The sequence below is a fragment of the Pseudochaenichthys georgianus genome, chromosome 13, assembly GCF_902827115.2.
Source record: "Pseudochaenichthys georgianus chromosome 13, fPseGeo1.2, whole genome shotgun sequence".
Lineage (NCBI taxonomy): Eukaryota > Metazoa > Chordata > Actinopteri > Perciformes > Channichthyidae > Pseudochaenichthys > Pseudochaenichthys georgianus.
In genome coordinates this window covers 27343488-27370256 of record NC_047515.1, presented here as the reverse complement: position 1 = coordinate 27370256, position 26769 = coordinate 27343488, and the positions used below count along the sequence as shown (strand labels likewise).

The window sequence follows — 26769 nt, the reverse complement described above, 5'->3', positions numbered from 1 at the left end:
AGGTTGACTGCTGAATCAAAATGTGTGTATGATAAAAAGGAAAGCTTCAGGTTGCATTCAGTCTGTGTATGTTTACATACCCGCGAGATTAGCTCTCCCACCATGCCGGTCCACGATCCGTTGGACCCAGGAACCCCGTACAGTCCGTCCCCCACCAACCGGATTCGATACTTGAACTTGAGAATATCTGCTAGCTCTTTCAGCATGTCCACACAGAAGCCTTCGTAGCGATCATTTCCCTCAAGTTCTTGGTGGTTTGGCCGCAGCATCACATATGGATTCTCCTGAAAAACACACGGTTTGTCACAGGCTAAGACAGTGCATCTCAAAGTGACTGTCTACTACTGGTCGAGTGACAAAGTAAGACAGAGCATAGAAAAGATACTGCAAAGATATTTCAGTCACAGGAAACACAACTCAACCCGAACAGCACTAGGTGTCCGGGTTACTTTTCATAAAAAATCCTTTAAGGCTTGTACAAAAATAAATAAATAATAAACTGTGGAGGAAGTTTCAAGACTGAAAAATGACTCTTGCTTTACAAACTGGGGTTGTCAAGTCTCAAATACATTGACAGAAAGGTTCTCATGAAATACATGACTGAGTGGGACGTGTAGGATTCATGGATTCATTCGAGATGAGACAGGACATCTTAGTTGCTTAAATTTCTAACAATCTTTTTTTTTTTTAAAGCCTCAACATCCTTTGGACAGCATTCTAAAAAATGTAGTGTGCATATTTATGTTCAATATGATTGCTTTGCTTTACAGTTAGGAAGAATGGTGGCAGCATCACCTAAGGCCTTTGGAGGTCCTTGTTCACACCCGGTAAGCCTTGAATGTAAACTGAGATTTGTGGATTTGAAGCAGTGCCAGGCTCTAAAATCTGTTATATCTGCAAAAAGTGGATAAGAAACAACAGCAGTTTTCCTCTCACACACCTATTTACAACCTGTCTTTTAGAAAAGCAACTCTCTGTTTGGCTATCTCTTTATTTATGTCTTGTTTTGTCATTTAGTTGATGTTGGGAAAAGATTTAAAGAGCACCGCAGTGATGTATTTTGGAGCCACCTCTATTGTGCTATTTTTCAAATGATGCAACTGTCATACTAGTGCGCACAGGCTCCACTACATCATAAAAGAGACAGCATAATGTACCACTTTGCAGTTGCTCTGTCCCTGCACTCAGCTCATGAATCCAGGTAAAACAAACTTACTTTGACAACGTGACATTAGATAAAAATGATTAACATCAGTGTGTTCTCATACAGTTTGTTCTCCACATATTTTTTAAGTGAACAAGGCTGAAATAAACTAAAGTTCAGTTCACTTTTTTTCAGTGGATAGAAGTTGTATTGTGTGTTATTTTGAACAACTCAGGTTTATGTGGTTATGCTAAATATATACTACCTCACAAACCATGCTCTTGTTCAAGAGATAGTCGACTATAGCGGGGAGTGTGTAATTCAACACAGAGCCATGTGCGTAAGCCATTTAAAGCACTGTGACAGCTTTTAGGAGTGTTACGCATACAGAGTAGTGTTGTGGTGTTTTTTCAGAACTGGAAAATAAGTGAATTTGTTTTGTAATCGCCACAGCTGGAAGTACTTCTTTGCTTGGTGGCTGGTTGGCTGGCGATTGATTTGCCTCACAGTGAAAGCCAGAACAAATATTTGATCCACAGAAATTTGGAACATTTGAGAACTTGCTGCACATCAGGTGGCACAACTGTTACTGTGACTTGCCAAGTTGTCATGGCAACTGTTTGGTTCCACCTGTAGCTGCGTACTGGAGGAGGGGGGGGGGGGGGGGGGGGAGGGTCACTTTGTCAGCAGATTGGAAGGCTTTGCCTTTTCTTGTCTGCATCACTGGGCACTATAACCAACAGCCTCCTGTTCTGCTGCGATAAGACTGAGAATAAAGTCACTTCTGATCGACTTTGTGTCTGGATCTCTACACCAGGAATCGGCATATGGATTCAATTATATCTAACCAGACTCACAGTTGGATCAAACATACTTGCTTTACAGCTACACTAGCCTAGAGAGTCTTACGGAGAGAAGGGTATACGACACATACAGTATCTTTGGTAATATTCTTTATTCTAAACCCATATCAATTTGATCCGACTAAACTTGATTTAGCGTATTCCTCTGTGCCATTAACCTCAGAGGTGTTGAGCTAACAACAGCTCTTTGGTTAAGGTCCAAAAAAAGCAAAGGCTTTGGTTAATTGTAATGCAATTCTATGTGCTTCAAATTTCTATTAAATTTACTTCAATACAAAAAAAACACAAGATGTCTCTCTAACATTAAACGATTCACTCTTAACTTCTGTTTGTGCTAAAGACTACAGTAGCAAGCTGTTCGATTTAAAATACAAGATCAAAGTCACTCAAGTTTTCAGCCGCTAAGGACATTTCATAAATGTATCAAATTTTGAAGGTAAATCCCTCCCTCTGTTAATTAATTTCTTGAAACAAACACAATTTGCAACTCTGGTTTAACACGACATCAATACATGCTCATGTTTCAGCATGCATGAGGCACAATATCAATGCACATTTCATCTATGTTACTGACTGCAGAAGGTTCTCGCAAAGACTAGCAGTCAAACCAGACTGAGTCCGACATTTTCACTCACTTTAAAACAGTAAGTTGCCTGGAGGATTTATTATGTATTATTATATTCCATTACAAAAAAGCAAAAAACATGCCGAAATGCGGTCTTTTTTATAAGTGCCATCCTCTTTGTTCAATTGTTCCCAATGAGGAGCAATATCAAGTTTATACATCTGCATATTTAATACTCATTTCAAAACCTCTACCAAACTGACAAAAAAAAATATACAAGCCTTCTGTGGAGTTGAGAACAAAATGATATCAAAATAAATACATAAACGTTTTCAAAGTTTATACAGGGGTATAAAAGTGCCAACTTCCATGAAAGCAAAATCAGAAGGAAATTCGAGCTGTTTTCTTTTGCACATCACGGCAAAAGAGAAATAAAGCTTTAAAGGCAAGTTTATTTATATAGCACTTTCAGAGTGCAATTCAATTCAAAGTGCTTTACAAAAAATGAAATACATTAAGAAAATGGCATTTAAAATCAGTCATTAAAGAAATCCTGACTTTTAAAAAGCAGCCTCTTATTCCCAGGCCAAGAGGTGTCTGTTTGTGGACTGATCACTTTGGAGGATGAAGCATTCTCCTACATATGCACAGTCGAGTGCACACACACACACACACACACACACACACACACACACACACACACACACACACACACACACACACACACACACACACACACACACACACACACACACACACACACACACACACACACACACACACACACACACACACACACACACACACACACACACACACACACACACACACACACACACACACACACACACACACACACACACACACACACACACACACACACACACACACACACACACACAGCTGCTCCCATTCAACTTCCTGCACCACAGTTTTTCTAAATATTAGGTCATTGTTAAAAAGTGCCAGGTTATGTAAATGTTTTATGAATTTCAACAAACTGTGCTTGATGTTAAACAAAATGCAGAAAATATGAATACAGAGAAGTACACACAAACTTCAAGAAACAGGGACAGATCTGGTGTCTATGTGCAATTCAGGTGCGCATGGCTCAGTGCGGCTGAGCCTCTGCGTCTGCTTTTATCTGTTAGCTTTGTGTGCACTGTAGATTTCTTCCTAATGCATATGTAAGTGGGTAAAAGAGCTCTCAGTGACGCGAGGCAAGTCTGCAGAGAGAATGACCACGAGAACTGCAGTGGACTCAGGCAGAAAGTGTCTCTTACAGCAGGGAATTATGGGCCGTTTCAGGCATTAACAAGAAAAATGGGTCTTGGGTTGGGATTTAAATATTGAGACGGTATGATTCCCTAACAACGGCAGAAAGCTGGCACCAAAGAGAGATGTCCCTGTAGGTAAAGCTCTGCTCCATTTGATTTCTTTTTAGAAACAAGGAATAACAAGCAGTCCTTAATTCTGCGAGCAAGGAGCATTTATAGAATGTAAGAGCATAATTAAATGAGAGATATATTAAAACTCAAGGCTGTTTAAGTATTTGCTAGTGGTGTAATAACCAAATGTCTCGAGAGTGAAGCCAGTGAAAAATGAAGGAGAAATCCCTCACTTAAATGTGTGATATATGATGTGAGTTGTTTATGGACTTGGTAGTTTTCTCACTATCTAGCCTCTGTATTAAAAATGAATGACCTATGATACACAATAATATTACAATATTTTTCAACATTATTGTTGATTTCAATGTGTGACCAAAGGGAGAAAGGGGTGCATCTGATAATGAGTATTATCATGGGGAAGTGGTGGTGGCTGATGGTGGTCAGTTTTGCAAAGAGAGCTTAAATGTCCAGGTGGAGAATTTTAGAATAAATAAAGGGTTTAACTTGTACAAGTTTGATTCATTTGGGAACAGATGTGCACTGTAGGAGAACCCTACAAAGACAAGCACATATATTTTTGAGGCCTATTCAGTGATACTCTGCTTCAGAGACTTCGTTTTAGGTTGTTCAAGGAGTTTGGATGCTGCTTTTCTTGTTAGCAAGTCCAATAGCTAGATCTATAGATGTTCCTGATTCTAGTTTAACCTCAAAATTATACATGTGCCATGTTCCCTCAAAAGGGGTTGGCTTATTGAGAATCCAGAAGCTCCATTCGAAGATATGAAAACTCATGAAGTCCAGCAGGCACACAGTCCCAATGCAAATCACCTGAGATCTATAGGAATTGGAAAAGATGACAGTTTCTACTGTGTGACAAGCTACTGTAAATTTGAACGGAGAGAAAACGCAATACCCCACAATATTACCCCAAGAAACCTTTTTTTTGTATTAGCTACTGAGGGTATAAAGCCATTATTTCACTAACGGTGCCTGCACCAACTCAATTTCTGATTACAAATACATGTCTTCAGGTCCTGCAGTGAAGTGATAATCAATCCTGTGACCCCGTGAGCTGTTTTTTTTTAAAAATTGAAGTGGGAAGATGACGGCCATGTGTAGGTGTAATGAAACTGCCTTGTAATGGCCAGGTGAACATTTCAAAAGAGCACACAAACTGAACAAACTGAGCACACAGAGGAAGAGAGCATCCATTACGATATAGTGCATTCGCACACAAACGCACACAAACGCACACAAACACACACAGTCTCCCAGGCCAGTGCCACAGGTAAGGAGTTCCTGTGGAGGCTTTCAGCTGTGGCGCGGCTGCCGCCCACAAACCAGATAACAGCGGCACGGCAATCACACCATGATGAATGAGCTGTGATAGGCACTGAAAATTGCTCCTTGGTGGCTTCCGAAGTTTGGTCCAGGGACTCTATTTCTCCTAAGTGAAATCAAAGCTCTGTGCTCAGCCAATTCTTTCTTTCACACCCACTTTCTGTTGTGAAAATATTGTCTCATTTGTACTCCCCCTGAAGGAAAACACGCACACACACCTCCGTCGTCCCAAAGCTCTCGTGCCCTCCGGTGTGAAATGAACCGTTCAATCTGAATCCCAATCAGTCTCAATGAGACCGGAGTTGGCGGACTGTTCAGTGGCGGACTATGACTATATGTCCTTCTTTCCCTCATTCCCAAAGCTCCACAGCTGATAAGCCAGCCACTCAGAATAACACATTGGACCAATCTGCTCACAGGCTACTTTGTGTCTTATCGTCTGATTAACAGAGAGGAGGAGGAGCTGAGCAACAGACAGGCTTTGTGTGTATCGAGGGATGAAGAAAGGCACGAGACACGGGCAGATGAACGGTTTTATCCAGTTCCAACATGAATCCGTTTTTACACCTTTGATGTGATATCAAAGCTACAGTAACACACACAAACTGAGCTTATAAACAGCATTCTATTCTGCTCACAAATGTTTGAAATTACAAACACCTGCTATTCTAATTAAAACAGGTTGCTAATTAATTGATGAGCAATTAATCACTGTTAAGAATTGGATCAGTCAAGAATATATTACCTGTGCCACAACATTTGTGCTTCGCGTGGTGAGTAGCTCAATATGTGTTTCAGTGGCTGGACTCAGAGATCAATGACTCGAGGTCATTCCAACTGAGCTGAAGTTTTTCTTCCAACAAAGTTCATTATATCTGCTTTACAGGATTGTCCGATGTAAAATGTTCAACATTTTGATCAAGGGGGAGTTACAGTCAACAGCGCATGACTCACCAAACACCCTGTTCATATGCTAATGAATACAACTCATGAATAAAATTCGATGTGGTGAGAATACAAAAAAAACATGCTAAATGATGAGAACTCTTGTAGAGAGATCAAGATGCAGTGGGAGGCAGCCAGGAGGAGGAGGAGGAGGATACGTCAGTGGGGTTTCTGCCCCAACTTCAAATGTAGCCTCCCGGAGCAGCCAAACACATTAACGCTATCAAATCTGGTCGGACGAAAACATCATGCAAATGAGTTTCGATTGAGGCATATTGAACCCTTTTTAATTAACAAAATGTTTTGGCTGCCCTGTGTGACAAGTGTCATCTGGTTTGTTCTCTAATAAGCCTATACATTTGGCCTTTTCGTAATAAAGAGCATGGGACATTTTGAGTGATAGAATTTTCCCTCTTATTCAAATAATGTTTATTTAATTTGTTTAAATGTCAGCTGCTTATATCAAGCCTTCAATGAGCAAAATAATTATTTTGTTAACATATAATTAATATATTATAATTAATATTATATTCGTTAACAGGATTCATAGATAACTCATAGTTAACACGGCTGGTAATTAAGGACATTTATTAAGAACTGCATCACTCGTCACAGGTAGCAGAGTGAGGGTAGTGAGAACTCGCACTCACAGGATCTATATTTACAACAAAGGCTGACATGGTGAATTATTAGCTCCTGCTGATGCACTGTGATGTAGCATCATCTGAAGTACTCAGGGCAAAAACAATCGCACAGCAGCAGTTCCTCTGATCCCAAGAGGACTGAGTTTGGATCTGAAAATACAAAATGGGTTTTTGATATGGTAATGGTCTGTCAACCACAGAATGTCAGCCACATGGAGATCAGATGAGGAGTTGAGCCGATTACAATGACACACAACCCTGTTGATGTGTGCGTATCAGCGTGCATAGAGTAGTACTCACTAATATTGTCGTGATGGTAAGAGTAGTGTTGAAGAGCGTGTCCGTCACGTTGATTGATGGAAGCTTTCTCTCCATGGACAGTCCACCTTCAGAGTGCCACAGGCCAATCTGTGAAAAGGACACACACACACACACACACACACACACACACACACACACACACACACACACACACACACACACACACACACACACACACACACACACACACACACACACACACACACACACACACACACACACACACACACACACACACACACACACACACACACACACACACACACACACACACACACACACACACACACACACACACACACACACACACACACACACACACACACACACACACACACACACACACACACGTCACTAAGTCCATCAGTTGGAAAAGGCCAATAGAAACAACCTGTATTTAATTGCCTCTTTCCTTAAAGGACAATAAGTGTGTCCTTCGTTGAAGAAAATGCAAGAGAGGGAGAAAGCAGTGGACAAATCACAATGTTTTGAGAAAAGGTGACAGCGAGAGTCAGGCAGTAGGAGAAAAATAAGACAGCCTTTGTGTGGCTCCTTGAGGAGAAAACACAGGGCATGTGTTCAATCAGAGGCAACAGAATGCATTCGTTAACACAATTACCAGTCAATCCTGTGGCACAGAGCCACACCTCCACCTCACATGGTGTCTTTCCTCCCATCCCCTATCAATCTGTCTCTGCCTTCATCGGTTTCATTCATTTATTTGTGTGACCCAAGTTTGTCAAACAACATGACGACAGACATGATCATTTTGTAACTCTATACTTATGCCTCTTGCTACTGTCAAATACACATTTCTCTTAATAACCTCCATCTCACCATAATGTCCTTGACAAAAGAAAAATCTTGGCGATTTGTATTTTCTTACCTTGAAGGATTTACACGGCTCCTCTAATGGTTGGAACAATTCTGCAACCTTGAAGCTTATTAAAAACTGTGCAAGCACTGGATAAACTGAACAAATTCAAAGTTGTTCGGTAAAACCAAGAAGGTTTTTCTTGCCAGCAGAGCTTTGACTTTCCCTGTGATAACCAGTTGACCCGTGATGATGAGCATGAGCGTTTTATTATTCTCACTCAATACATCTATGCTTGTGATGATATGGTAGGAAGTATGTGACCCTTCACAACATCACAACGTGTGCAGAACTACCAGCAAAACAATTTGGCTTTCCTTATCATGGTGGCTTCACAAGCTATCGTTTCATTTATGTGGCTGGCGCAGAAACAAGCAATGTCAGTGTCAATATCAAGCAGAACAGTTGCTCTATGTGTTGGCACAGAAGATAACCTCAGATAAATCAAGATCAATGAAATATGCAAAATGTGTCTTTTTGTTGGTTTGCTAAACTAATCTCCTCAGGTATCTTAGTTTGAAATCACAGTCTGTCTTATGCAAACAAACTAGGAAAAAGGCAGCAATGTTAAGTCTTTTATAAAAAAATAACCTGTGAGGCTCATTGAGAAACATAATGGTGACAATTTCAAAACACTGTTTTTGGTCATTTACATTCAAACTCTGTTACCTACCTCATTATGTAAACATTGCCACCTCTATCTGGAGAGAAATAATATCCCTTATCTCAATAATCAACCTCCCTCCATTATTAATATTACAGTGTATGTACGAGGAATAAATGAGAGAATATGGCATTTCATTTAGCCTTGATACATTGTTGATGTGAAGCTATCTACAGTATGTCAATGAAATTAGTTCTCGACTACATGCTGGAAAACCTTTGGGAGTGTTCATGTTTGGACACCAGAAGATGAACAGTTGGATGATCAGTGATTGAAGTCTGAAATGAAAAAAATAAAAACTACAGTAAACAAAGCTCTCATTTCTTGGTCATAGTTTTCTTCAGGACTAAATTGGCCTACAATTATCAAGGGATTACGGCCCATTCATCATGATCAGTGCCTGCATTTGGAAGCTGTTTAACCACTCTCTCCAGCTCTGATCATAAGTTATGATGTGAGGTACAAAAAAAAAGAAAAAGGAAGAGAGAGTTCCCGGAATCAAAGATTTCCTTTGAGAGTACATGATCAAAAGATCTCTCCCATTTCCTCAAGTTTACTTGTTGGAAGAAACAGCACCTTGATCACACAAATAGACTATAGCTACCCAAACCTCTTAAACAACACACTATACACTCCTCTGATGACGGCCTCAAGAAACAGAGAGGTAGAACATGTGAGCGTATATGGTGGCACGACCAAAAAAGAACTTGGGAAATATGGAGTTCAGCAATCAGCGTACATAATCAGTTGTCAGAGCCGGTGGGGGCTGGGCTACTTCTGGGCTCAGCAGGTGTCAGCAGAGGGCTGAGCATGGGGGTGACTGAGAGGTTAATGGGATGGGGTGGCACCACGACACCTGCCCAGGAACAGGAGGTGAGAGAGATGTGGGAGCTGTGAGCAGGAAGGGAGAAGAAGAAGAAGCATATGCTGGCGGGGGAGGAACTAGCTCTGGTGGCCCTGTTGCAACATGAGCTTTGAGGGGGAGAGAATAGAGCTGTAGGCCTACTATCTGTGAGTCACTCCGACTAACAGGCAGGAAGATGTATACATCTGCTAATATAAGCAGGGAAGCACGGCCGGGAGCAAACCCACCGTTACATTCATCATTTAGACTGAAAACCTTATACGGTAATGATTTAGTAATAATTCTGTAGGTTGTGCAAATTACAGAAAAGTGAATGGATCGCTAACCATTGCATTAATCTTGGTGAAGCAACACCACTGAACCATTACATGATATCTCATTATACTCGCAGCACAACCCAAACATCGATTAGACTCATAAGATTCATCAGAGAGAGAAGATGCTGCACATTGCCAAATATATATGCAAAATAATATATTTATCTACTGTACTTGATGTTTCTCGTTTCAGTGTCATTATTTGGGTATTTACACTGCAATTACAATCAATAACCACAGTGCAATACAAGCAGGGAGTCTAGGAAACAAATTCAGACAGAGTTCAGACTGTTGACGAGTACTGTGCACTATTTATTGTACTGAGGAGCAGGCAAGCAGGAAGAAGAATCACAAATAATAAGAGAGAGGGGAATAGGAGCAGAGCAAAAGGAAAAGACTGAGAGAAATAGAAATATGCAGGCGAATGTCAATCTTGTACTGAGTAGGTGCGGTGAGGCTGACGAACGGAATGAAAATCAATGAGAAAGTATGGGGAGCAGCCAGCTAGGGAGCCAGAACATCAGACGGAGAGAACAAGGGAAAGAGACAGCATCTGAGAGTCAGAAGACAGACAGAGAGGTGGAGAGAGAGTTTATGCGAGTGAAAAATAAAGAGCAACAGCGAGAGAGCAAGGTAGAAGAGAGAGACCGACAGGGAAAGTGTCAACAAGTGCAACGACGTTCCCTGGGAGGGATTACCCAGGGTTCATTCCGCAACCTGGAATTACAGCACGGGGGAAAGATTAGGGAGGCTGCTCATTGAAGCGTCAGGATTGGCTGATTTTCCTGTCAGAAAAATGCCGTATCCAATAGGGTGTGGCGAGACAGTGTTGTGACAGAGCCATCCATCACATAATGAGAGAAGCAATAGCTACCATTATCAAGCATAATGTCATACACCCGGGCTAAAGCATTCAGGTGTCACAGCGCTGCAATGAGTCTGACTGTGGATGGAAATGTGTGTGTGTGTGTGTGTGTGTGTGTGTGTGTGTTTACTGTCTGTTAGCGGATGTGTGAATTGCTGAGGCAAAATAACCTTGTGGGCCTCTGAGGATGGACTTGTATTGCTCTTATAGCTACGTTATGCCACCTCAGCTTGATGAAAATATGCTGAAGTAGATGCAGTTTCTACCCATCAGCGAACATTACCACTTGTTGAATCAGCAGCTATCTCCCGCTTAAAATGTATATTTAGAGCTAACCCACTCACAATGATCGCATTGTTCAAATGACGAGCAAAGACATTGTATAAGTGTGTTAGTGTCTAACTGTTATGTGTGTTCTCTCAACGGAATAGAGAGTGAGATAAATAGCTTTTTTTTAACCAAAACTCTCTCTGGTGTGACTCATCAACTGGAATGAGAATAATCAGGGTGGTGCTTTAGGCAAACTTCATGGGGTGAGACAGACAGAGGTGGTGGTGTCGGTGGTCGACACTGCCCTACAGTAAAAATAGTTTCAGGGAAAATAATATAATTGAAACTCAAGTCCCAATTGAAGAAAAAGAGGCAGATTTGTGGTATTTTCTCGTATACCTCGCAGTGAGTATTGAAAAAGTTGACGACTTAAAAACTCTTTTATCAAACTCTAAACTGTGATTTGCGCTGTAATTGTTGCCATATTTTCAGCACACTCATTATTTGGCATTATGGAATTAGTTGTTCAGTCCTAGTAATGAGACTAACTCTGGGATGAAAAGGAAGTCTTTCGTCTGTCAGAGCAGATCTTCAAAGCAGCGCTGCATGTTCTCCAAGTGCTGCATCCCTAGTGAAGCAGACAGCAAACAATGGATGTCCTTCCAGCCACAGTCCCTGCTCAGTCTGTGTACCCCCACATCACTGACTGTCCAAATGTACTCATCTCTAGCGACCGTGTTACTGCAGACATACTCTAAACACTAGGGGAAAGAACAAGACCTTTAGGGGTGTGTTCGCTTATTAACTTAGTCTAATCCTAATCTTCATTATCCAAACTGAAAGTCGAATGACAGAGGGTGTCTGGACAGACTGTAAATCCCCTTGAGGCAAAAAAACCCAACTGGACAAAATGAAAACTAACATCTGAACTTAGTCTTCGGTGAGATAGTTATTACCGGGACAAATTACTCTGCAGTAACAGTCAGGTAATTATCACCTCAAGCTATAAGTGACAGTGATGGAAACCAATGGGTTGGACACATCTTTTCAGGCGAGATGATATGCTATACTGTATTCAAACAATTATTACAATAAATTCATATAATATTAAAGGTCCCATAACATGGCCATTTCTACTGATCATAATTCCATTGTTGAGGTATACTAGAATAGATTTACATTGTTCAATTTTCCAAACTCACATGGGTTTCTCATACAGCATCTCTGTATAGTATGTGTATTCACTCTCTGTCCTAAACGGCTTGCTGGAGCTCCTGTCCCCCCCTCCCCATATATGAGCCCAGTGTGCTCTGATTGGTCAGCTCGCCCACTCTGTTCTGATGAGTCCACCACCATTACAGCGGAACATCAGTGATTATGTGTTACAATGGCGGACGTAAGTAGCGGCTCCGCAGATTGGTCCATTTGGACCAATTGGTTCGTCGTTAGGTCACTTGGTTCCCGGAAGAAAAAAATGGATAAAGAAAAATCTCCAACGAGGCGTTCTGCGGCAGCATAGACACATATTTTCTGTGTTAAGAGTTTTACTCGCTACAGGGTGTACTTTAAGGGTTTTTGACTCTGCAGACCGTTTACATGCATAAAAACCTTCATAACACACAAGGGGACGGGTAATAACCGGAAAAGCATGACATGGGACCTTTAAATAATATGCCTGATAGATGGAGTGAGCTACACTTTCTTGACAGAGTTATGGAAGGGTGCATTATAAGGATGATATCACTGTGGTCCTCTGGTGAGGGGGGCCATGAGTGAGTTTAACTAAAGGAAAAATGTTTGCTTGACAAGAGCATTGTATTTACTTATTTGCTATAGAATGTTGCTTTATTATCTTGTAAATACTTTTTAATTAATGTGATATTTTGTTACTATTACTCCCCTGCATACTTGAGGCAACCTAACGTAAAATCCTGTTCAGCGTGCACTGTAGATCAAAGTCTTGGCACTTGTGAAGTTATAAAACAATAATTATAAAACGATGATGACAATGTTTGTGATATGAAACGGGAATCCTTTAAAGAATCTAACGAGGCTGCTGAGAGAACAAAGTGTGAACCTGTCTATACCCAGAAGAGAGAACAAATAAAAACAATGAGTTACGATTACAATGCATCTATGGATCCTCTGTAGCTACACCATAACGAGAGTCTTGGTAGGATTTCAAGGGTGCACTGTGTAGACTGATAAAAACAGACACACAGAGGCATGTTCACAGGCACAGAGGTCCTCACGCACACTCACATTCATTTGCATATACATGCATATAACACACACGCGCACACAAACTCGTACACCAAGCCAAGTAAACCATACACAGTCTCACCCAGCCTTGAAATCCGTTAAGACTGGGGGATCTTGCAAAACAGCTCATCCATTCTGCTTTTGATCTATTCCCCATCTCCAGCCTGCAAAGTGCAAACTGAGAAAAACAAAGGAGGAATGGGGACTGCTGTATGTCTCTGAGAGACCAAACAAAGGAGAGAACGACAGACACACACAGAGATGCCGGTGTGTGTAGACTTGTGATGTGAGTCTCTTATTCAAAAAACGCAATACGCATTCCAATATGCAGTTGCAGATTCAGCACAGGGAAGAAAAGTTTAGTCAGATTGAGGATGAATCAGTTTGATTGCCATTATTTCTTATTTGATCTCATGCAGAGTTATTGCTTAATAAATATGTTTTGCTTGAACTGGCGCCACAACAAGTGTGTGACACACACCCACACTTCCTTTAATACATGTAGTGATGTGTTTTGTTTAGCTCAGGACAGAGAAGCATTGGCATCAAAGCCTGTCTTTAAACCAGCTTAAGATGTATTTCTCCAAGGTTTTGAGGGAATCTCGGTCAAGATGCAAGAACAAAAGTGAAATGCGGAGGGGTGTTGGGGAAGATATGTCAAAAGACGACTAATAAGTCTTGTGAGCAAGGCTAGCCAGCTTTTCCCCAGTCCAACACATTTAAATCAACAGCCGTATCGTGCAGCTCACACAGTCTTCACCCCTGTTACATCCCTACTGGAAGTGACTGCGTGTTTGTGTGAGTCTCAGGGGGGAAAAGTCAGATGGAATTATCGTATACGGTATTTGCATCGACATGATTTTTTAGTATCAAAAGATCATCTTAGGGGAGAAATTCTTATAATACTTCAAAATCAATACATTAATGTATGACTTGCAATTAGTATCTATTCTCATTGGAGAAAATGAAATCAAAATATAATGAGAAGAAATCTAATAAAAGCGACTTGAGTCAGAAGAGTTGTTTCTTCTCATAATTCATAGCCTTTCTGACCTCCAGGGCTGTCGGCAGCACTAAGGACATTTAACTCATAAAAGAGACAGCTCTGTGTGCAATAAACTGGAGGAGACCAAGCCGCTCATAAACTGATCTGCTGTTTTGCAACTGAGCATTACTGACACTAGAAAGAGGGCATGTAACTGTAATGTAATACAACATTTTCAGAATACTTTTTCTATACAAGGTTTACATGGTGATATGATAAAAAAACAGTATCAAATAAGTGTACGCTGAACGGGGAGCATCACTAACACCAAAGAGATGAAAGCAACTTTAAAGACGGAGCTACCCTAGGGAGGCAGAGCATAAAAAAAACGAGGCGAGAAAGTGATAGAAAAGACGATAGTGAATTCATATTTTAGAGCTTTGAGGCAGATGATTCCAAAGTCTAAATCTCCTGCTGGAAAAAAAAACACAGCCCCTTCAGGCTTCACAATGAAAAGAGCAGCAATAAGGGGGGGGGGGGGGGGAAGGATGCTTATTGGCACATGCACAAGGTGAGAAACCGTGTTGAATGGATGATCCTCAGAAATTAATGTGGTTTGACATGCTGCTGTTCCACTTGCTGGACACATGCACTTCACACACAAATGAACATAAAAGCATGTTAGGCAGTATAATACTGACAACAAAACCGCACTGGAAGGCTCAGTTCTGATGAGCTATTAAATTGTGTTAGCAGGGTAAGGATAACACAAGATACATCTCTGAATAAGGCTCTAAACTCCCTTGATCTGCTCCGAAAAGTGGTTTTCAGGGACAATTTAATCTTATAGTGAAATACTACAGCTGCACACTGGAAAAGAAACACTAAAACTATTCCCATACTATCTTTTTCCCCCTGCTGGCGAACAGTTTCCTTTTCTACCCTTAATTCCAAAATAGCCAATATTTTATACTAGCTTTGCTGAATTCTATCAGAAGGGTTTTACTCACAGATTTTCCTTCACTGGCATTTTGATTGGACTATTTCGCCATAAGCACCCATTAAATCTTGACCCTGATTAAAACACATACCATGATTTATGCAAAAAAACCAAACATTTGCAGGATTTATGTTTAACCCTCACCTTGTTTGAGGGTGCTATCTGGAGCACCTTTACATCTCATAAAAACTCCCCCTCTTACGATGTTAAACGTGCTGTAATTATTGTTTGAAATTACACAGCTATAACACTGACACCTACTCTCCCTATATTACACACTCTCTCACTCACACACATACACTCAGAGTGAAAGACTGAAACATGTTTAATCTGCTCAGTTGCTTGGGATCAGAGGGTTCCCTCAGTCTCGCCTTACTCTAACCTTAGTGGCAGTAGCTCAAGCACCAGCTCTTTCCTATTATACCTGTACGTCTATCAGACCTGGTTAAGACGTACTTGTTTCTGCCTGAGGCGGGGAAAGGGATCCAAGCCAGGCCGTGGTGTGCTGAGCTACGTCAAGCTCCTATGATAATATCCTTCAAGGAGAGAAAAAAGGGTGGAGGCAGTCTTGAATCTGTCAACCTGCTGTGCACCAGCCCACACCTCTCATCCTCTTATTTCCCCCTTTTCCCCTTCTCCCTCTCAGTACCTGTCCCGTCCCTCCCTCCCTCCTTCCTTCTCCTATGCAGCAGCGTAGAGAAATTGAATTGAGTGCATCTGCATCCACAGCAGAGTGGGCAGCAAGAGTAATAGTGCTCTCAGAGATGGGAGCAAAGAAAAAGGGTAGGGTAGGAAAAAGCAGATTGCCGTAATAAACATAGGAGCAGCGCTGACAGGAAATAAATAAATCCGATACAAAAGAGAAAGAAATTGAACGAGGAAGTCTTGTGTAAATAACACAGCTCAAATCATTTCTTGCAAATTAAAGTGGTGCCCATGCAGTGCATGTGTCCGAAAGTATGCGTGCAAGATGTGTCTGTGTGTGTGTGTGTGTGTGTGTGTGTCTGAGATATGCCAGGCAATCAGAGTTCCCTCAGATACAGGGAAGCAGATGGGTTTAATAAGGGTCGCCTCTTAGTACACTACCTGCATGTTTTAGTTTTACCTATGAAGACCTTGACAAAAGGACACCTGGGGACCCAAGTTTATTTAAAAAAAAAAATCAATCTGGCTGTAAATGCTCAAATGATAATTCAGTAAATTGGATAGGGCTTACTCCGACATGTTTGGAAGATGAATAGTTTATAGATGATCTCTTCACAAAGATTCACTATGGGGACAAACAAATGCAAAGAACATGGGACGGAAATGTGTGGTAGAAAGACAACATTACACAAATTCAATATCCAAGGTTAAAAGAAGTGTAAACTGCAAAGAAGGATCCTGTTTGTTTTATTTGTTATTAAATGAACAACTGGTTTGAGCTGTGGCACTGCTGAATATATGTAATGGGGAAATAAGGCAGAAATGTAGTCAGTTCTTTGTATTTAGCCAAATCATTCTTAATGCTGCTGCAAATGTAATCTGCCCTGATGAAAAGGAATGAGTTGGGACACTTGCTTTGTATTCCAGTAGATCTGGCAGGGGTGGTTTGGGCAGCTCGCACATTCGCCTAGGGAGGGATTTCTATTACTTCAGTGGAAATAATGGAGAAAAATAACTCAATGGAAAAAGCCCCAACCTATTTTCATGTTATGTTGATGAGATTTTGGTTTGCAGATCAGGGAGGCAGCATTTGGTTTAAACAAAGAAAGAAAAATAGCCCAACATCAGGCACTGAAGTCCCAGTCACTGAAAGAATGTGTTAGATTATTTCATGCTTGCTTAACCTTTGTTTTACAGCTACTGTATGGCAGATCAACTCAGTTCGATCTCTGGTACGAACCTTGCAGGCTTCATAAAAACACATTATGAGTGTGGTAGAATGTCAGAGCAAAATCTATTCCTGAGCATCGCATTTTTCACAGCACCTGTAGACTCAATAATGAGAACAATTAGCTTTCCGTCATGCTGGAGTCGCCTTTCTGTTTGGCGTGACCTGCTGTAACTTACTCAAACATGGTTGATGCTCTGCAGTCTCTAAAAAGTACCCTTGAACGCAAACTATGAGTCAAAAACAAACACAACAAACTTTCTCTCTCTCTCTCTCTCTCTCTCTGGTGGTTTCTGTTCTAAAGCTGTGATGAAGTGCCTCCATTATAAAATTAAATGGGTGGTTCTCTGTTCTCCAGGATGTGGCATAGAGTATTTGCAGCCGTTTGCAAGGCACAGATATGAACAATGAGGCACGTGCTAACACACAAACACACACAGAATACCATCCTCTTTTCTGGACTCTCACACAGTGTCCCACACCCGAGCCTAGCACTGTAAGAGGAATGGTCTTGCCTACCCCAAACTGCAATAATTACTCGTTTTGCAGATTCTTCCAATTAACAGGAGTGCTGCTGTCAATGTGCTTCATGCAGAAAGAGAGGGCCAGTCCAGGGATTCTGCAGAGAGGCTGGAACGCTCTCTCAGTTTGGTGTGTGCTGTGGCGCGGTTGGCTGGCAGGCTGCAGTGTGATTGTTTTGGAAAAGACTTGTGCTAAACATGCATAGATGCTGGTGGGCTCGTTGTGTGTGAGAGTGTGCAGAGCCAAGAAGCAGGGGGGCTGGCACAGACTCAATTAATGCTCACGCACGCACGCACGCACGCGCACACACACACACACACACACACACACACACACACACACACACACACACACACACACACACACACACACACACACACACACACACACACACACACACACACACACACACACACACACACACACACACACACACACACACACACACACACACACACACACACACACACACACACACACACACACACACACACACACACACACACACACACACACACACACACACACACACACACAGATATATCAGTCAGCTAGTATCCAAATATCACACGAAGTGACTCTTATACTTCTGAAACCAAAGAAAATAATTCAGACGATAGCAGCAAGAGGTTGAGTTAGGAAAGTGCTCCGTCTGTTAATGTTCCATCTGTACAATCCAAATATAAGTGTTTTGAAACTTTCCCCTGGTGTTCACCATCTGCAGAATATATACCCTCGGAAACACATTCACAAGGCCATATAGTTCTAGTCTCTTTTATCTAGCTCATTACACTAGCTTGTGAATAGCCGGAGCAAAAGAACAAGGAGGATTACAGCCTATTCCTTTAATATGATTAGTCGTTCAAACAGGAAATAGCAGAGAAGGTCAATTTGTTGCCCTATAATCATTAAATGTGGTGACAGTTAACACACAGTGCACATAAAGGAGAACACAAATGGAGCCCCGCTGTTATTTGACATGCGGAAAGATTGTTTCTAGTTATATAGCTTCGTCTTTGCCTCTTCTCTTCCTGGCCTATTTTTCTCTTGCATGCCCTTTCTGTCTCATTTACTTTCCGCCTGTCATCCCCTTTCCTCGTTTCTCTTCCCCCTCTCCCCTCTCCCCCCTCCACCTGCGTATCTTGCCTCTTCTGTGGACTGTTGGTTACAGGTGCCAGTGGTCCCTCAGCCAGACCATGCACAATGTCATGCCAACTTCTTAAACCATCATCATTGGCACACCTGGCCGCTTGCACAGGAGCATCTGGGAAATGTACTTTGCCTGCCAAAACTCAACAAATAAAGATTATTGCATAATGCAGCGACATCATATCCTGGAACTAAGGTAGGTTAACTCCACTGTCATCTGAAATGGTTGTTTGTACGCGTAGAGCTATTACTGGAATTGTATGTTATGGATCTCTAGATGGTTCATTTTTTTGATTTTATAGCTACAAATCTAACTGTGATGAGTTTTGCATCAGACCAAACTTGGTCAAAATGTATTATAAATGAATAATTTAAACAGAAAAATAAAAAGAGCAGTTTCAAATGTTCTGAATGCAGAGTATTAATTCAACATTTCAACTGCCATAATGGCAATATCACAATCTCTCTTTGGGCCTTGATGTGGTTCACACCATGTGTGTGAAAAGTAAAACTAAACACTACAATAATACATTATAAAATGGTCTTCTTCCTGCCGATCACAAACCAGCAGAAACCGGTGTGGACTCTGCAATCTTATAGGTGTGGAGGTTTGTTTTTTGTTAAACTAAAAATCTATTATTACTTGTCATTTGAATGAATGACATCTAATGATGAATACATTGCTACTGAATCAATGCATTAACATTAATATGTATCTTCTTTAAACGAATAAATGATGACTGCTAATGCATGAAAGAGTAGTTTTGCAAGGCAAGTAGCACTAGATGGTAAACATACATGTGATGGTGACTAAATAGATGGACAGGGAGGCAAATAGACAGACAGATAAATAATGATAGATGGATAGCTAGATAGATAAAATAGAGAAAGGCGGAGCAGAGAGCAGCAGGAAACTGTTCTAATGTGTGAAATGCCTCCCAGAGAAATTCAATTTTTGACAGAGATTGGCTGAATAGTGTTGAACCCCAAAGGAGCTGATGGTCTCACATGTGAGGCAATCTATAGCCAACCACAGGGCTCGGGATGAGCGGATGGTTGATCATACTGACTGAGGGAAATGAGTGGAAGTGGGGAAGAGAAATGGAGATATGTACAGCATGACTCGTTGCTTTATTTCCAGAAAGTGTTGGTTGACAGTTGATGGAAGGTTTTCTTTTGTGTTGTTTTAATTTGCATTTATTGGCATAGTTGTAAACTATGAATATAATTCTTCTTTTAACCAGAGAAAATATCAACTTCATATTCGTTTGTTTGGATATATTTAGCCCAAACTCTTTTTGTGAGAGTTGGTGTGTGGGTAGTGAGCCACCTTCCTTATGTCTGGCAAGGCCCTGGCACCTGTACTGTCTGCCTGGATGGATGAAGCAGCCCCAACCCAACAACATGTGGGAGGTGTTAGTCAACAAAACAAACAACACCCCCATCCTGTCCCCTGTCTAACACCTTGCCTCTCACCATTAACATAACTGGCAAGAGTGCTTTATAATACTTCTGGTTGAAATCATCAAATTAGGCCTGATAGCATTACCCTTCTGCTTGACTGGCCCAGTGCCAAAATAAAGAGGGGACACAGAGAGAGGCAGACAAGGTTAATAAAGGCGGATGGGATTTCTGTCTGACTCTTTCACGGGTTGCTGAGGTAAGATTTGTCTGACACTCAATCCCCTCATTCACGGATATCATCAAATCCAAAAGGGTCAAATGTTTTAACACAGAGATGTGGAAATCATTTTTTCATCTCTGTGCTATCTTACTGTTTACTGTATGTCTTGTCTGTATCTTATAATAGTATAACAACAAATACAAAAATGCTGTAGATAAAGCAGCAAAAATACTGCTATCTGCTGCTGCAGAGGGGTGAATGTTTGTTTATGGACAAGTCAATAACCAGCATACACAATGCAGCATCCACTGGAAAACAGTCAGGGCAGCAGGGAAAACACAGCTGTCAGGGTGAGGGACAGGTATTTCTAGGGAAAATACTGTGCAGTTTAGTATAGCACCATGAACACATACATTTCAGGGATTACATGTATATCTTTACATCAAGAATCAGGCCTTAAAATGACATATAAAACACTAAAGTCTTGGCATTTCTAAAAACAGTGGTTTCAAAGCAAATGGTAAATTGAAATGATGGCATTCTGAATAATCTGGGACATCCACTCATAAAAAGACACACATCCATTAAGATGCATGCAGATATAATACTCATTGTGAGCACTGAATGTGAGTGAGGACGAGGAAGGGACAGGGAAAAGAAAACTGCTGTTGTCCAGCTACTAAGGGATTGGTCGTCACTTGCCTTATGCCAAATAAAAGTAGTGGTTAAAGTATAAAAGAGAATAACCCTAGGTAACTTGACTTACAAAATGTCCCTATCTAGTTCAACATGATATGTAGATCTCATCTTAAATCTGTAATGTCCCAGACACAATGTCAAGTAGCCTACTGCTGCAGTGTGTCTAGATACTTGGTTGGCAATGGAAACAACAACTTGCCTCTTCTTTAAACAGGGTTGGCAGAAGAAATTGAAAGTATATTTTTTGTTTTATAACTCCATCCATCCGTCTTTATTTAGTTGTATGTATTTGTCCTTCACTTGGATTCCCCAGTACAGAGTCTGACACACTGCAATATCTGACAGAATACATTAGTATAAAAAATAAAGTTATTTTGTGACTCATATACATTTCTTTTCTTAATAAATAGTCTGAAACCTATTGTTAGCTGTGGATTACCATAAAAGCAATCATAGATCCTTCTTCCTCTACCACTCAGCCATTCAAGGTTTCTGCTTTTTATGCGCTAATGTTTACATTTGAGCACTTATTTTTCTACCAATAAATCATTTTTTTTTTTTACCTGCTAGATCAACCACAGATATTTACTACTGTAGATGGGTGAGACCCACTGGAGCTTTTTCGAGCTGCTATTGATGGATGAGTACAGACAATCACTTTGCCCACACATATTTTCCCTAGCCAGTCTTCAATTTGAAACAATGCTCTTGTCTCCAACCACTTCGATAAATTCCCTGTCAGAGGTTCTTTACAGTAAGTGTTGTCCAGGAAATATCAGTTTTCCACTCCGCGATTTCAATATTTAGACAACATTACAATGAGAGAATGTCTGGGAAGTTTTGTGTAATAATGGGTTTTAATGCGTTGATGTCAAAAACTAATTGTTTTTCAGACAGTGTGTCTTAATTAACATAGATATTTTAAAGGGGACCTATCATGCAAAATGCACTTTTTTATGTCTTTTATACATAAATATGTCCCGGGTGTGTCAGGGAACTGACACACAGATGTTACGCAAATCTCTAAAAACGGGGGTACAATGGGGCTGATCCAGATTTGCCATCCGATATGACGTAAATTACGTCATGTCGGATGGTGGACCTACGGCCCTATCAGAAACGTCGCTATCAGTGATAGTGCCCGACGTGTTTTGGACGTAATATGGTCTTTGTTTACATTAGCAAGCATCGCTAACACTCAGAGCCAACCTGTACTGGAGAGAGTATGTGTAAGAAGCAGGATAGAAAAAGGAACTCACCCTGTGGTAAACCTGCAAGAAAAAAAGCATTTGAGCTCCATACTGTTTCAGAAATAATCTTTGATGTGGTTTTGAACATGATATGGCGTTTCATCACCGCAGCGTTTAGACAGTGGGTGTTTCTCAATCGCGAGTACGCTTGCTTGGTAGCACGTCTTCCGAGTCACTTCCTTCAGAAGCTAGGCAAGAATCCTTCCTGGCATTCGGAAAACGAAGAGTGGAACAGGCTAGGAAGTGTGCAGGTGTGCGTCATATGAGAGGCCCCGCCATACATTTTCCGCCACAGATTTGGGGAAATTGGTCCGTGCGCAAAGCATTGTGGGGATTTTAAGGACGCGAAGTCTACCCATGTGCAGCCTCGAAATTTCCCCCAAACCAAGGACGCGGCCTCGGTGGAATTCCAAGTATACTGGACATTGGAACGGTCCTGCTGCGCCACTTGATGACGTAGCATCCTTGAAATATTGGCTTGGAAGCCAGTTTCCTCGAGATTGAGAAACGGCCAGTATCTGCCGTGTCCCGCATGAGCAGGCATAAGCTCCACCCCCCCTCTCTCTCTTTTTTTTTTAAGCTTTATTCCCCGAATCAGCACTTTAGTAACAGGGCTGAAACGGAGGGATATGAGGCATGGCTAGAATGGGTGATCTGTTTGGTATTTTGAGCAAAACACTTCATAGACATTCATTTTTATATATTTATATATATCTGAGACCTATGCTATTGCCTAGAAATAGCATGATAGGTGACCTTTAAATCTGCTGAATGTTTGATTTCTGGATCCCTGACAAGTAACATTGAAAACCCTAGTATAATATCACCAATCCCCAAGCAATTGATACAGTCCAGAGAACAAGAGCAGCAGTAGTTCTGCCATCCATTCATTATTAGAGAGCACTAAAAGCTGCTCAAAGCCTCTCGTCACTTACATTTAATTACTGACTACTTTAATTCCTTGTAATCCTGATAAATGTCTTCAATTTAGAAGAAATTGTAAAGTATTTATGTTCCCTGGTGTGAAAGTGAGGCAAAGAGATTCTGCGGGAGACCAAGCAGTTTCAGAGATTGCGCAGTGTGGTTCAGAGCATAGACTCAAATGCCTGTGGTGCATGTAGAGTATTTTCAGAAAGCCAGAGAGAACAACAAGACCGCTAGTGTAGGAAGCGTGAAATGCCAGCATCCACTGGGGCAATAATGGAGTGACTGGTGTTTGATCAACACCACCCACAAATTCCTGCTGATACAATATAGTCATTTTGTGAGACTTAAATATGACTAAATGTTCTTTTATTCCATAAAGAATAACAGCTTCAAATCTAAAAGTCATCAAAAGTAACTGAGGAATATCTGTAAAACCATGTCTGTCTTGCGTTTTAACCCAACAAATCCAGTATGCCTCTTTGCACCTTCAAAATGGTATCACTACTTTTTATTTTTTTTGTTCTATCTTGACACTCTTGCCAGCATGATAATGGGAATTGTTTGGACCAAAAGATGTCAGTTGAGCTGGTGTTCAGAGCAGAACCCCTGCAAGTGTTATCGCCGCTCCCTGCAGTACAATGCAGCACAAGTTACCTCACCGCCATAAAACAAAGGTAACATTTGCCCATAGAAGTGTCCTACAGAGATCAGGAAGGTGTGTGCTGAAGAGCTTTGTGTTCAGCAGTAACAGCTATATTATGGCCAGTGTCTATCTAAAAAGCAAATGGAAGAATCTTTGCGATTCACTTCTGGTATAGCACACTATTTATATGTAGATGCTCTTGAACCAATGGGATGGACTACAAGCTGTTGAAAGGCAGTGCTGATGCTGAAACCATAGCATGTGGTTTTTTTGAAGACAGATAATACCAACATAGGATTTGTAGGATTGGGAGTTACTTTACCTGCCTTAGGCCATCTTTGCTGTTCTGCATGATCCTCAGGACGTAGTTAGACCTCTGACCTTTGCTGTTGAATTCAATGTGGCCCGTTAGACCTTCCAATTCTACCTATCCAACACAGAGACAGCAACATGTTAAAATACCTCCCAAGGAAAGCAGCAGCTATAATATATCTCACTAGAGGCTACATTAGCACTACTGGCTCTGGATCAGGCTCTTGAAATGTGTCACATTTATAATAATAATATGAAGAACGAGGCTGTTATATCTTCAATTTACCACAGAATAGACAAGCCATTAGTCAGGTCTTCTTCCTCTGAGAGAGGAAGACAAACAGTCTGATATCGAACACATCACATTTAAGCATTTTGATAGCCCTATCAGTTCCAGCCATTTCTCCCTAATAGGATAACACATTTTATTCACTGACAGCTAATCTTTATCTCTCCTTCTCTGTTGTCTCTCAGTATAATGTAGAGACAAGATAAACTGACCTAGTGGATAAGGAGCGTATCAAAGATGAGAGCACAGACTATTATACAGTGCCATCTGTTGTCAGCGATAATATAAGGGCTTTAAGATAAACAATTAATATGCAACATCAGGAAAGCAAAAACAAAGGTCTCAATAAGCTTGGCAATATCTTTATCATTATCTGGTACCTTCTAATAATGACATTCCCTGCCCTTCTTGTTGTGTGAGAGAGTACGAACACAGAAATGAAAACTTACAAAACTGAGAATTATCTTTAATTAAGGATAATAGTTTGTCATTTTTGGAACATACTTTTCTGTCTAGAGTTAGATATCAGTTAAAAACATCAGTTCTGTCATTTCGGTGATTTGCTGCAAGAATAAAGCAACTGGTTAGTTAGCTCAGCTTCGATAAACATAACATCTGGAAACAGGGAAAGCAGCTGGCCTGGCGATGTTTAAAGGTAGCAGACCATTTGTTGCCATGGCGCAGTGACTTTCTGGAGTTTCTGCTGGTTTCTCATGGTAAAACGACGAGGAGGTAACTGCGACCGCCAAGAAAAAGCATACATTTCTGTTAGCTTTAGCAAGGCTGGCTGTAATCAGTCTTTATGCTAAACTAAGCTAAAAATTAGCTGGCTGTAGATTTATATTTACAAGGGAAAGGAATCAATTCATTTTCATGTTGTATTTGTTTTGGTGTGTTTTGTCCTAGAGTATGTAACACTTCTTAAAGAACTCAATTGAATATACATCGGATGTATTATTTATAAGAAAAATAACTAAATTTCTCAAAAAGTTAAACTTACCATCCTCAGGTAATTCATCAGGCTGGTGCCGTGCTCCCAAATCTTGGAGGACTTGCAGGAGAGCTGGGTGGCGCCAACATTTTGGCTACGGTTCAGCTCCTGGACGGCCGCCACCACCGCGTATACTGCATCAAAGAGCAGGGCTGAGGAGAGCTGCAGAGGGGGAGAGAAAGTGCACACATTACAGTATGCATTCACACACACACACAGCTGCAAAGACTCCAAACTGCAAGTGTACCATGTCAGTAGTTAGCGGTCAATAAGGGGTTAACCCATCCCTTGAGTGGCAGTGAGATTATTCCATTAGAAAGACTCTTTTCTCTCTCTCTCTCTCTCTCTCTCTCTCATCCCTAATGAAGCTGGCACATCCAGACCATTTGAATCACCGCCTGTTCTCAGCGAAGGCCAGCTTCAGGCAGCTTTTCCTGTTCTCAGCGAAGGCCAGCTTCAGGCAGCTTTTCCTCTCATCACCCTTGTACAAACAGCCCCCTCGTTACTACCACTGCATCCTGCTATGTACATTTTATTAAAATGCATGATGCGCTGCAATAGAGGCCAAAGGAGGGTCAGTGCGGTACATCTGTGTAATGGAAATTGGGATGAAATGGCCCTGATGTTTGGTGGATATTGGAAGAGGGAGGGATGGTGATGCATAATAAATGTTGGATCAAAGAGAACAATAAGCCATTAAACTGAAAACCTGTGATGTCTTACAACCTTAAATTGGCAAACATAATTGCTGGATTGCACTTTAAAGCAAAATGTTGCGTACAAACAGCCTGTGAAGACATTACAATCAGCACTGTGGGTTTGACAGATTGGAATAATGTCTTAGTGTTTGTTAAGTCAGCATTAAAAAGTAAATGGTAAAGTGTTTCTGGTTATATTCCACTCGCATCTTATCATATTTATGCCGTGAAGCTAATAGGGCCATTGCATCTACGCAGCTCCTCTGTTACAGGTGTTCTCTCTTTGTGTGCCAACATGAACTTTCACTATTTCGGGCTTGTTTTACAAAAAAGAAACGTAAGCCTTTGGTGTTACCGGATGTGCTGTAACACAAATACAGTCACGTCTTGTTTATCTACTGATATTTTAGTCTACTTTTTCTTCATGCTGATTTGAGAATATAAATACCTCCCCAAAAATGCGAGACATTCTTAGG

General features: G+C 41.1%; 1 protein-coding gene across 1 annotated transcript in view; it reads right to left on the bottom strand.

Annotated features, from left to right (window-relative positions):
• The window catches only part of grik4 (glutamate receptor, ionotropic, kainate 4), a 398096-nt gene that overhangs the window by 21339 nt on the left and 349988 nt on the right, over window positions 1–26769 (bottom strand). The window contains exons 11-14 of the mRNA XM_034097561.2: window positions 25605–25757; window positions 24326–24430; window positions 7194–7301; window positions 81–284 (exon numbers count right to left, since the gene is read on the bottom strand). Of these exons, the coding sequence (XP_033953452.1) occupies window positions 81–284; window positions 7194–7301; window positions 24326–24430; window positions 25605–25757 (570 nt within the window). The remainder of the gene's footprint in view (window positions 1–80; window positions 285–7193; window positions 7302–24325; window positions 24431–25604; window positions 25758–26769) is intronic.